General features: G+C 38.3%; 1 protein-coding gene across 1 annotated transcript; it reads right to left on the minus strand.

The window, feature by feature from the left end:
- Positions 1–5,584: 5,584 nt before the first annotated feature.
- LOC139740637 (ATP synthase F(0) complex subunit C1, mitochondrial-like) lies at positions 5,585–12,177 on the minus strand. The gene is made up of 5 exons (XM_071651221.1): positions 12,147–12,177; positions 11,854–11,942; positions 8,785–8,852; positions 7,583–7,670; positions 5,585–6,531 (listed from the first exon to the last, which is right to left on the minus strand). The coding sequence occupies exons 2-5, from the start codon at positions 11,896–11,898 to the stop codon at positions 6,265–6,267; spliced, it is 468 nt and encodes a 155-aa protein (XP_071507322.1). The 5' UTR covers positions 11,899–11,942; positions 12,147–12,177; the 3' UTR covers positions 5,585–6,264.
- Between the last annotated feature and the right edge of the window lie 1,555 nt (positions 12,178–13,732).

A 13,732-nucleotide genomic window follows, 5' to 3' on the forward strand; every position in this document is an offset into this window, starting at 1 on the left:
GTTTGATATGTTGAGAGGGAATGTAATAATTATACTATATACGAAGTTCTACTTCTTCATTATCACGACAAAAACCCTTAAGACGGTTGTCTCAGGTGGACAATGGTGGACAATATAAGCAAAATCGACATTTACTAAAACAACACGCTGCAATTTGGATGTGTCTTGCAGTGTATTGTAAATCGTGGGGCTGGCGTTTTCAGATCAAGGCTTGCCTCAAGGTCCGACTAAAGACAAGCTTTATTTCAGACAAATTACGAAAGGTTTTATAGCATCTCCATGTGAATAGAATGAAAGGCAGAATTTGTTTTTCGCTCCATTGCAGTGAAAGTCGCATTTGATGTTTACCATCGATTTGTGAAGTGTGTGTGCATCACATGGCTCTTTCAATCTATCACTGTCGGGGGTAATTCAGAGCTGTTAGTTTGACCTAAGTGGGTTTATACATGTAGGCCTACCTGGTTGTACCATTTAAGATGTGGGAGCAAGACAAATGCACCCTCCTGGCTGAACTGACCATTTATAGTGATGTACGCACTCAGATTGTACGTTTGCATTTCAAGATGCAGTTTCATAGAAGATCCCAGGGCAATTGCAATGACTTTATTCATTCATTAAAGACCTGTAGGCTAACAGGTCATGGTTCCTTTACGTGGAAAAGAGTATCGTCAACTATCTATACAGTTAATGTGTACTATTTGAATGTTTAATTTTGAATTCCGATAGATTAATTTATACGCGCCGTCAAAACAATGGTTGCAGTCAGTAAACTCGTGGGATTTTATGGGGCATTGTGTATATGCGTATGGGTACAGGTAATACGTACAGGTGTTTATTATCATGATTATCAGCTCTCATTGTATACGTAGGCCAACTCATGTGAGTGTCTATAATAGTGCATGCGTGTCTGAATTTGTGTAGTGTCTGTACTGGTCCGTCATTTTTGTCTTCCGCTGCGCGCATTCTTAATTCTTACGTTATGTGATTGCTTATGTGCAACTTAAGATGAATGTACTATAATATGCAATACCATGTAGATATTATCTGTGCGGATTTGCAAGGGTTCGGCATCATTTTGATGCAATGTCTTCCAGCTGTACAATCGTTGTTTGTTTGTTTTTCAAAGCTTTCCATATTGAAATAACTCGAGGCAGATGCAGTCTTGCGTATAATAATTGAAACAAAAATGAGATCTAGTTCTTCCCCACATTTCAATACCTTCAACTCCTGTGCCTCAATTAAGTCAATTCACCCTTCTCTTCTGGAAAATAAAGGTATTGTGTATATCATTTTTTATCATTATATGCCTTACTCTGTGGACTTGGGTCATCATTTGGAGAATAAATGTATTGTGGATATCGATATCTACGCATTGTTTGTCTGTTGTGTTCATGAGGTATATACAAACATTAATTTCTTGTGGACGGTAGCAGAGTTATATATATTCTAACAGAGAGGGTGCGATACGTTTGTTTACATGTTCTTACACCCGAAAGTCGCCGTAGCATGAAAACTGTTTTTAATTAATGCTACTTTGACAATAATATTCAGTGTTCAGTGTGTCGCCGTAAGTCGATGGTATTATCACTACACTGGAAATAATTCCCCTGGAATATCGATTCATTCGCGTTGATTCCCTGCTTTATGCCACCTAGAGTCACATGGAGTACTGTAAATTGAACCTCGCACAGGTTGTCGAACTCTCTCTCACTCTTTCTCTATATTCTCTAAGTCTCTCAGTGTCTGTCCGTCTGTGTGTGTGTGTGTGTGTGTGTGTGTGTGTGTGTGTGTCAGTGTGTCTCTTTCTCTCAACATCAGTCAAATAAATCAAACAGTCGATCAATCACTCCATATAGTGTCTCTCTATATACATCTGTTCATCTTTCATGAGGACATACAATTCAAGGGAATCGGATTGAACTGTGTCGCGGAGATTGCATCCATCCAGAATGAGTCATGTTAGTACACTAGAGATACCCCAGCCATCGTGCAATATCCAAAATTGCAACAATGGTGCATGCATCTAGTAACAGAATACACGCATATGCACCTATGCCCTATATGTTTCGACAAATTATAGGTACCTCGCAGATAAAAGCTTTTGGAATAAATATCTTTACGTGCGAGCAGGAAGAATTTGAGTGCCATAAAGGAATTGCTTATATAGATTTGGCTGAGATGGGGATTCAGATTTTAATTTTTTTGTGAGAAGTGAGAAACCTATTATAAGATATTGAAGAGCATACAATTCAAAGAGGAATTTAAAGTTTATAATAGATGATGAAAATCAGTTTTGAGATGGATGGCTGACATGCGCATTAGGGCCTACACATATACTTTTTTCTTTTCTCGCAAAATAATGATAATAAAAAACCCCGCTTGATTCGCCTCTTTCAGAAGGCAGGAGGAATAATATTACCCATAACATATTATGTCAGTGAAAAGTCGAGGAAATGTGCACTTTTTTCCACCAAAAAAAAAAAAAATGAAATTTTGTGAAATTATCTTTATACACTGTATTTTCCTTATATCGTTCTGCGCATGTGGCATAATACACTGTAGTAGTCTTCCAACCCAGCAATGACTGCGCAGATTGAACTTTTGAACGGATTGTCCAATTTCCTCCAAACTTGCACTGATTTGTTCTACTAATATTGCAGTAATCACTCAATCCACATGTAGGACCCTATATTGATTATGAAGGTGGACTTGTCCTTTAATTTAGTTGAGTTTATTAAAATTAATGCTGTATTATTGTTAACGTATACACTCAGATATTATTTTGTAATGTCTCTTTACGTTACTGTAACAAGAATCTGTTACGTACATTTTATTGCAAAATGATGTTGAACAAAAAGAATATACCACAGTATTTCAAACCGAACATACACGCAGTATATAGGAATAAAATTATATAACATAATGATAATATATAAATATACGGCTGAAAGAGGCATCATAAGGGAAGTTTTTCTGGGTTTTTTTCCCCTCCGTAGTCCTTGACTAGGAAAAGAATACATTCCCGTCTTTTTTCTCATATCCTTATTTTCTAACATTCTTCAATTCAGTAAAGAGCTTACTAAGAGAAATATTTGATTTCCCTTATGGTTTTGACTGCTTTTTTTTTTTTACCGAGCTCTGATTGGCCTGACGCTGCTCGACTATGCCAAAGTAGACTTTAGAGGGCGTTTTATCTGTGCTCTCAGCACTGTACCATCCATTCCACCTCCCTGCTAATACAAACTTGTACATTGTACAGTGTTGTAATAAGAGTCGTATTTTTTGGTCTGCTTAAAATAGGCCTAGGAGGGAGTGTGGATTTTTTATTTCTTATCTGAAAAAGAAAGAGAAAGAGAGAGATGTGTTTGTACAGTTTTCGGACTGAAAACCGCATTACATATATATATATATAGACCGCTATGCCACTGAGATAATACTTATGCTTTAAAAATAATACTAATAAATAAATAGAAAAAAACATGGGATATTTCAAATTACAACTTCAAGAATATTCCTCCTTATGGATCAAACAAGGCATCACTACAAAGGTTTTATTTTGCTCCAATCATGGACTTACCTGAAATGTTTAAAAGTGGCACTTACCTCATTTAGTGGTCACTTTTATTGATACAATGTGTGTATTGTATAGCAGATGTAACCTTGTGTGCACATCTAATTCAGAAACTGATTTAATTTACAGCAACCTAGCATTGCATCCTGGTTGACGAATGTGATTACTACTGTAAACATGGACATTTTTGCGCATTTTGCACAACCAGAAACTAGGGCGAGAATGCTTACCATATGTTCCAGAAGTCGGTGTCTTGATTCCGCAGAATTATCTTATCCAGCTGAGTGCAAAAAAATTAGTTGCGCGAAAATATCCACTTTTACAATAGCCTGTTCACTGGAGCATTTTGAGACATTATGTACCATTTTAGATTTTCATCACATACTGGTATATACACACACATACATCCCATTTTTATTGAATAGCCAGCCATTCAGGAAAGTTTGCCATGCATCAAATAAATTTTCCATGCCTCAGTAATAACTGATCGCATTATTGAAAAATTTGTACACGTGTATTTTTGGAAGAAGTTTGTACATTCTACAAAACAGATGATACATGTTATTTTGCATGCTGGTAGGAATAATGTGAATGTGGTAACTGTGCAAGCTAGTCTAAACCAACAAGGTGCAGCCAAGTGGATTTAACATCATACACGTAATTACCTTACGCACACAAAACCTCCAGACACATACCCGAGTATCATTCATATAATGTATTATTATACAGTATTATGTTTGCAGGCCCACAGATTTCACTGATTTTGTGGCACATACCAAGTTTGAATGCATAGCTGTAGGATTTTGATCATGTTTCTGATATTAGCTTTTGTTGCAATATTGCAGGAGAGAAGTTTTGTGACTGTCGGTTTGATGAACAGCATGTATTGTCAATATTAATTCCAATTCTAAGAACGATTGCTGTGACCATATGACTGATGCCGATAAGTATAAGTACAGCTGTAGTGGCATTTATAATCTTGCACACACACACACACACACACACACACACACACACACACACCACACACACAGATAGTACGAGCAGGAATTTGTATGCCCAGCTTACACTCAGTACCTCGACTCTTGTGTTGGAAAAATAGGTACATGTACTTGTTACTGCACACGCCATATATTTCGGCGAGTTTAAATTTTCGAGAATCGGGAATTCCCAATGATTTCACAAGTGGTTAAATTCGTGATCGTGGAGTCCTGTACTGAACGGAGAAGTGTACACACGTACGTTACATTCACATTGGGATCAGAGTCAATATTTTCACACGTCTTTCATTTCGCAAATAGCACCCGACTCACATATTCGCGAAAATAAAAACCTTGTAAAATATTTGGTGTATACAGTATATGGTACTGTATATGTGTAGTACAATGTAGTAGTACATCAGGGTTCGAAATTGGCGATGGTCCGCTGGCCATTGGCCACCCAAAATCATGTCGGACTAGCTAAAAATCATAAAATTCTGAAGTAACTAGTCCGTCTGGCTAGCCAAAATATTGCTTCAGTGTCAAAATTGATTCTAAGTAGTCCGCCTGGCTAGTTAAAAAAAAAAGTTAAGTGCGACCCCTGCACATGCAGTAGTAATGTCTAAACACGAACAAACGTGTGTGCGTGCACTCACATGCGTGCATACAGATACAGACACACAGACAGACAGACAGACAGACAGACACACACACACACACACACACACACACAGTCACACACACATAGTGGGCCACATTACCAGATTTGCACACAAAAGTTGCTGGCAAATCAGGAAAAGTGTAGCAGGAAACATTGAAAAAACACATCATAACAAACATCCAATTAAAGTACCAAAGCAGTATGAAAGTGGCCACAAAATGAGACCAATCAAAAGTTACAAGAACAGGTTCACTCACTCCTCAAGATTATTCAACACCAATGTGTGTCTTTCAATTCAAGTCGTCCTTCAGGGTCAAACACGAGCACTAGGTATGTTGACAAACAGATACAAATTATCAGAAAGACAAGCTCTGAAGTTATAATCACTCTTTAATTGACTTTAATGACCAGAGGCCATATCTTCTTTTGAACACTCAGACTGATAATGATGTCTGATGTTGGCAGTACTGCATACTGGACCAGTGCTGCCGTACAAGGTAATGGTTCAGAAGTGGTTGGGTATGTAGGAAGGAACTGTACGAATCAAGAGGACCATTGTGTTGGGTATGTCAACCCCTCCCTGACTGAACTTGAACACAATATGCACACAGTGTAACTCTGATACTGACAAGTACAAATGATAACTACAAAAGTGCAGTCACAATATGTAACAGATTTCATTGGAGTATTGCAGCATGGGCAATTGCAAATAATAAATATCACTTGGCAGCAGCCCAGCTAAACCCTCAATTCCAGAAAGTTGGTAATCACATCCACAGCCTACCGGCTGTATATGATTTGGTCTATGAGGCAATGCCTCAAGCAACACATTTGCTGTAAAAGAAAGATTCTATAAATTGTTTTAAAGCCAATCCTATACATTTACATCAACTTCATTCTTTCAGAATAGCCATAAGAACTCTGTGTCTCTCTCTCACAAGACCAACTAGCAAAGTAAGTAAATCACAGAATGGTCTCTAAATCTTTATATATTTATGAAACAAGTGGGTGTGGGAAACCTGTGTACAACAAATTTATCCACAAATCCTTGCTCACAATGCAAAGAGGATGAGGAAAGCCATCATAAGACAGAAGAGACCCATGGCTTCTGACAGGGCAAATCCCAGGATGGCGTATGTGAATAGCTGTTGCTTCAGAGATGGGTTGCGGGCATATCCAATGATCAAGCTGCCGAAGACAGTTCCAATACCAGCTCCTGATCCAGCCAGTCCTACAGTGGCAGCTCCAGCGCCGATGAACTTAGCGGCAGCTTCAACATCCCGCTGAGCAACAGAGGTCTGGAAGCCACGGCTGACGATCTACAGGGCAAGAAAAGGAAAACCAAGACACAAAATTATTTAGACACCTACTGAGCCACATCCTTGGTTAGATGTTTGTTATCCACAGATTTTTTTTTTTTTTTTATTGTAATGACACAACAGAGAAGATACTTTCAGAAGCAGCTTTGATATGTATGCTTGCATAATGGGATTTTATGGCCAGTAACATCTTCAGCCCTATTTGCCTCGAGAAAATAATACCTAGAGCAATTTCACTGACGCGACAATCTACTTAACCTGTTGAGGACGGACTGATTTTGGTACAACACGCATTTCCCATAGACACCTGCCTGAGTATACTTGGGACTCTTCCTCAACGGGTTAAAGGAGAATGAAAGCCAAGTATAAGAGTGGATTGTGAAATGCAGCAATACTAATAGAACACAACACTGAAGTTTGAAGAAAATTGTGTGAATACTTAAAATTTTGGTGCCATTATCTCTGGATGAGAAGACTACAGCATTTTGTGACGTCATGCATGGACAACGAAAATATAAAAAGAATTCCACAAATTTCACCACATGACGAAAATTACACATTCCCTTGAAATTATCTGAATCGTACCCACAAACAGAATTTCAAAATGTTTAAAAACAAAAATGTTTTAACTTGATATTGTACTATTTTGACTGACATAAAATAGATGGAAATTTAACCATGTGTATGATTTTTTCCTCGCTACAGTCCTACATACATAAATTTGTGTAGGTTTTCAACGCTTGAAGCCTATAGCCAATGAGCATGAGCGGCGCACACTCATATCTCGGTCTTTCAGAGGGCTTTCCTGACTGGTTGAAGGTGGTTAACTTTTTTCCTCTCTAAATTGTTTCTTACACTATCAGCCGATCACAAATGAATTGACAGAAGAAGTCTTTGGATTAATCTGTCAATCAAAATAGGGCAACATATTGGGTACACAAGGACACTCCTGTAAGAAAGGGGTGAAAATTGTTGAGAAAGAAAGAAGAAACATAAGGTGCACATTTAAACGTATTACGCGCCCATGAACTTCTCCTGAATATTAACTTACTTGACTAACAAGTGTCTCTGGAGTCTTCACAGAAGTTGCACTGCTAAGTCCTGCCACTCCACTGTATGAAGCTAGTGTCCTTTTTGAGCTGCAAAAGACATCAATCAATGATATTACGCATTTATGTGATATTCCAACCGAGTAGCACGTTTCTGTGATAAAATCATTCTTTTTCTAGAAACAGAAATGATAGCATTTTTATCTTTTTACTGAAAATTTACTGACGGAAATTCTTTGCATACGACCCTCTAACAAATTATCTATAGCGACCCCACAATGTACATACCTCAAATGTGAAAAAAACTCTAATCAAAAAGTACTAAAATCAACATTGCAAATTCAGTACCAGCGGGAAGTCCTGCAATCATCCTCACCAAAAGGAAATACACTTTATCCCCAAATTTGAACACCTCAATGAACCCATCTATTCTACTTACAATCCTCAGACAATAGTCGCAGGATCACACATGCACCATCCTCCCTATAACAAGTAAAATTCTTAGCTGCCAACAATCACACATTAAAATTTGGGTTTTTCAACAAACAAAAAAAAATGACAGAGATACTTATGTATATCACATGCACCCTCAATATGCAACATTAGTTTCCAATTTTAGGTTTTCCAACTTTGAACAAGACACAAAGTAATCAATTTCTCAGGCAGCCACCTGTACAATTGGAGAGGTTTGCCAGCTCTGTAAACATTTGTTGGATGGTTCTTACACAGGAATGTCAAATGACAAAACACTCAATGTCTCAGCACATGAACATCAATTTTCACATCACAAATTAAGTCAATATATGGCTGCAGATTAATTGATTCTTGAAGCAAATCCATATCCTGTGTTTACAGGATTGCTTTTTGATTTCACATTACAACAAATTTCAAGCAGTTTCCACGTCATAGGGCTATTAGCTTGTTCTGACAGCATATCATGTCATTAGGTTAAAAATTTACAAAACTCCAAAAGGAAGGGACCCCCCCCCCCCTCCCTGAACCCCACATCAAGATAAATACAACTGTAAGAACTATTTACTCCATATGGTAATTAATGTAGCAAGCTCAGCTGTCTGATCTCTCATTCACCTGCCCCCCCCCCAACCCATCCACAGTTGGGAGGTGGGCTTTATTGGAAAGATGATTGAGAGCCAGACAACACCACCTATGGTCAAGAGGAAAACACTCCTAATAAGGCATTTACCTGGCATCTGTGTTGTTACTTGTGGCTGCACTTAGTGGTCTGACAATTGCTCTTGAATTCCTTGCAACCTGGAGGGGAAAAAAACAACAACAAACAAGACCATAGAAATTCAATATATTATGTAAGTCATCTCTGAGCAGGCAACACTAACATCACAATTCATGCAATCAAATTGATGAATCATGGCCAAAGCTTGTCAATTCATTTTATGGAACACAGAACATCCCCCATTTTCCTAGGTGCCAGCAATTTTCACTTTACTCAGATTTAAACATATGACACTGTCATCTTGAAATCATTTTACATGTAAGTTAACAGCGGGCTGATCCACAAGGGGTTTTAGCATGTCACAGCCATATGCTACAATTTTGTCTATCCATTAAATAATGCAATATTTTAATCACGATGACATACATGATGACATGCTGAAAATAAGAAACATGGTGATATATGGAGTTCACTTATTGACTCATTCAAGAGGTGTTATAACTTTGATTGTGACTTTTGTTGGTGCTTTTACAACTATCAGGCCAGTATGAAGCTGCATCACATGTTAAAGGGGACCTCTGGATGATTTTCAGATTTTTACATTTGAACAACTATAAATTAGTTAAACTGAGTAACAGAGTTTCAGAATTTATAGTGATTGGGATGAGGAATGAGAATGTTTTCAAAATCTATAACAAATTGCAATGAACAAGGATGATGACATAGCAGCCTCACCATAAGAATGTATGAGTTGGGGCTCAAGGAAGCAGAACAAAAGAAGAAGGCATGCATAGATTTTTCACAGGTGAACTTGTTGAGCAAGCGGTATTGTAATGGAATTACACTGCTACATTTCTGAAATATATGAGGCTCTGGTGTCATCAACACTGTTCAGTGTAATTTGTTTAAGATTTTCAATTTATTGTTTTCTCTGCTCAAGGACCGCAATAAATTCCACGAATCTATACATGGAGCTGTTGATTTATGTACTACATGATGTGAAATTATGAAAATCGTCCGGAATGCCCCTTTAACACTGTGCTCATGAATTTGAAATATACGCATGTCGGGCATCCAAAGGACATGTTCAAAAACAATACAAATTTCCCAAATTTTCAAGAGGAACACTCTGAATGTACTATCATGCATCAGTGTTGCAGTTACTGGTAAGAAGTGTTGTGCTGATGTATGCATCAAATTGCAGATGAAGAATAGATACTACCTATGGAATAACTGAATTCATTTCACAACCACCAAGAACCATTTTGCTGATAATTGTTCACTTGTTTGTCTGTCACCCACTAAACCTGTGAACACAAATTTGTGCTTGGATGTGGATTTCTTTTACTATTCATTTTTTTTTAAATAGTCATCTAGATCCAAACATTTTTTGGACATTTCCTTTGATTTCTTCTGATTCCCATGACCCATTTTCAGCATTCCATCAGAAGTCCTCTTATCTATCTACATGACTGGAAACATAAACTAGAGGTCTAGATAGGTCTACATGGAAAGAGAAAGGTTTAACAACATATCTTTACATCAATTCTATATTTGATGTGGGTACTGCCAATCTGCTACAGAATGAGTGGGTTCTTCAGTACTTGGGTTCCCAATATTTGCTTTTTAAGTAAACATGCTGTAGAAAACCTTCGTGCACAAACATTGTAGAGTAAAACCACCAGTTTTCAGAAACTTAAGCTTTTCTGCAATATTTATTAACTCAAATTAATTCATACAAAATTATATTAACAACAATGTACGTTAAATATATCAAACTACTTTTTCTCGATATTGATTATGTTAAATACATCATAAAATTTCACAAAATCCCCAAATATTATCACCTTGATAATTCCCCAGAATTCGTCCGGCCTCTCCAGAATTCGGACGCGCGCTATGCGCGTTTAATGTTAATGCGTGTACAAGTCTGCTGAAAAATGCGCTGTGCCACACCTTGTTGGCGCAAGGTTGCATCGTAGACATTGTGGCGCCCATCGGTGGTGTCCGAATTCTGGTGAGTCGGCACTTGCTTTGAACCCCTGTACATTTGGTCACTGCATCGGCATGTATGGAGATTTTCTTTTTCTTTCGTGTTTTTGAGGATACCATCACACTCTGAGCTTGCGATAGGCGAAAAATCTTGCAAGAGATCGGCATATTTCTCAATTTTTAGTTCTTTTTCAGCAACCCAAATTCTTAACACGGGACTTAATTCATCCCCGCTTCGGAAAAGTTGCGCCAATTCTGCGTTTTTGATGGTGAAATTCGTGATTTTAGATGGATTTTTGGAGGTGACCAAGGCACTTTCCTGTTGTGAAAAACAGTGCCAGTGTGTGAAACAATGCGATATGCGTGTGTCGAGAATTTGGTGGCTTGTGATAAGTGATAGGTGTCCGGATTCTGGAGGCTGGCCGGGGATGGCCCAAAACTTGGTTTTATTCTAATTGAAAAAATCCTGCTTTTGTTACAGTCTGCGCTCTCCATGCAGTTTCCAGAGTGCTTAGTTTATTTTCTCATTAACTTCTCTGAATTCTATCAAGGCAGTTAATATGTCTTGATCTCAGCGAGAAATATTTAAGGCATTGCATCATTTTTCGGGGGGGGGGGGGCACTACATGACCAAATACAGCTGTGAAAATAGAACACATCACATCACATCCAACATCACCTTGAAAAATCATGTTTGCACACAATACAAAATGTTTCATCTATGATTTAGCACCACTCTATTCATCACATCACGCATTAAATGTTTTACACATAGAACCTAGTCTTGATTTTACACGACTGCATCAGAGCATGCACCGGCCTAACGCGTTGTCGTCACTTTACTGCAGGAGGCCGAGGGAACGCAAGTCTCTTCTCGCGATCGCTTGCCATGAGTGCAGTGTGGTGACCGATGTGCGCTGCATGTAAGCCCTATGCCTAACGTTTAGGTACTAACGTTACATGTTACTGTTGGTTCGAAGGATGGGATGCATGTGTGGTGCCATCTTGGACATCCTCACGTACCACCAGAATTCGCAAATACACTACACGAATATTACATTTTGAAACAGAGAATACGAAAATACTTACAAGAGCTTGTGAAGCAGATGAACAGATTCTTGCACAGCTATACATTTTGATAGTATTTGGTCGGCAGACAGGCCAAGAACTTGTGGAAACTGGAAAAGGACGAAAAGAGGTATGCAAAACGAAATCGTTGGAAATAGCTATCATAAAATCGCTCCGATTTCATGAACTACGTTAGAAAATGTGTTCTCTGATATATATATGTCCTGTCTAATAGAAATTCATGAAGAAATATAGATGCTAGCGGCAGGATTGGAAAGATTTTGGTGGATTATCTAGGTCTCTGTAAAACTCACCTGAGGACTACCGGCGTTCCTGGGTAACTACGCATGCGCATGACCTTTACCCAGCCGATATCATTAATATCGATATCCGTCGAAGAGGCCGAGCTTAGTTTGCGTTCAAGGAAACAAGAATTTATTGTCTAGTATTCAAACGTGGTAAACTGCAGTTATCGCAAGGTTTAGGTTCATAGGTGAATATCACTCACTTCCAAGCGACAGAAAGTAAATTTTCATCCGATCTACATCATTTTCTTTTGAAATTTAGCATTATAGCCTTCATTGCAATATTATCTCATCTATTGTGCGTTGTAAGTCTGCAAGAATCTTCAGTCTATTGAAGGAGGCAGACTTAATCAGAAGAAGAAGAAGAAGAAGAAGTGCGAACAATAAAATTCATTGAATGTCACGGCATGGTTTCATCATATTCAGTCACCGAAGCTTTAATAAGTCAAATTCTGATTTGCTGATTTAGTACCTTTTTTATTGTGTGAGTCAGGGAAGACAGTGTGCAGACAAACGTTAATCACAAAACAAACTACATAAGAACTCTTTGATAGCTGTTGTCAAGTGACTGCATATACCATGCTATTCAGGGCATATAAAAAAGTAATCTAACTTTGGAGGGCTCAATTTTATAATCATCAACTATGGAGAGTGCAATTTTAATTGTGAGGAAAGGGAAACTCTTCCTCTTTCCATTGATAGGTCCTACCTAATTATGCTGACAAATGTCATGCATGACTGAGCACATGAACTTTAAAGACAACAATGACAAATTGCACTTTTTCCAAGTTTGCGTGTTATTGTGAAGGAACAATGCATATCTCACTGCATGGATGAGATCTGTCAATATAAGTGGCCAAATAGGCCAGCCTGTACGAATGCAGGTTTGTGTTTAGGGTTTGTGTTTAGGGTTTATCCTAACATTTTATGGTCCAACCTTCAACATGGCCACCCGTCCAATAACTTGGTCACTCCCACAGAGGCCAACCCACACAGACATTTTCTCTGTTCATATTTAACACACAGCTTGCAGCGACAAACCATGGCTTAATAGGAAGAGAGAAAAATGGATAATGGAAGGACCAAGTTATCGACAACGTGGCCATGTTGAAGGTTATAATGACAAGGGACGGATCCAGGAATTCCGAAAAGGGGGCCCGGGGCGCCAAAAATATTTCTGGTGCCACTTCCAGGTTTCATCGGCTGACAACCAAACCAAACCAAACCAAACCAAACCAAACCAAACCAAACCAAACCAAACCAAACCAAACCAAACCAAACCAAACCAAACCAAACCAAACCAAACCAAACCAAACCAAACCAAACCAAACCAAACCAAACCAAACCAAACCAAACCAAACCAAACCAAACCAAACCAAACCAAACCAAACCAAACCAAACCAAACCAAACCAAATTGAAAAAACAAAACAAACCCTTCCGCGTGCAATTTTTCCGTTTCTCGTGCTTCTTCCTTGTGTATATCATCGGCTGACAAGCACAATGGTATCTTCAAAAATTAGAGGGGGGAGGGGTGCCCGCGCCCCTTTCATCTTTTTTATTTCTTTTGTTTAAACAAAACAAAAAATTAAGTAGG

Source organism: Diadema antillarum, unplaced genomic scaffold, assembly GCF_040938485.1.
Source record: "Diadema antillarum isolate AM-2024a unplaced genomic scaffold, OU_Dant_1.0 seq00000871_RagTag, whole genome shotgun sequence".
In the NCBI taxonomy this organism is placed as follows: domain Eukaryota; kingdom Metazoa; phylum Echinodermata; class Echinoidea; order Diadematoida; family Diadematidae; genus Diadema; species Diadema antillarum.

Coding starts and splice junctions, on each gene's coding strand:
- LOC139740637 (XM_071651221.1), bottom strand. CDS start 11,898: ATGTATAGCTGTGCAAGAATCTGTTCATCTGCTTCACAAGCTCTT. Junction 7,671..8,784: donor AGTAACAACACAGATGCCAG/GTAAATGCCTTA, acceptor TGTCTTTTGCAG/CTCAAAAAGGACACTAGCTT. Junction 6,532..7,582: donor CAGAGACACTTGTTAGTCAA/GTAAGTTAATAT, acceptor CTTGCCCTGTAG/ATCGTCAGCCGTGGCTTCCA.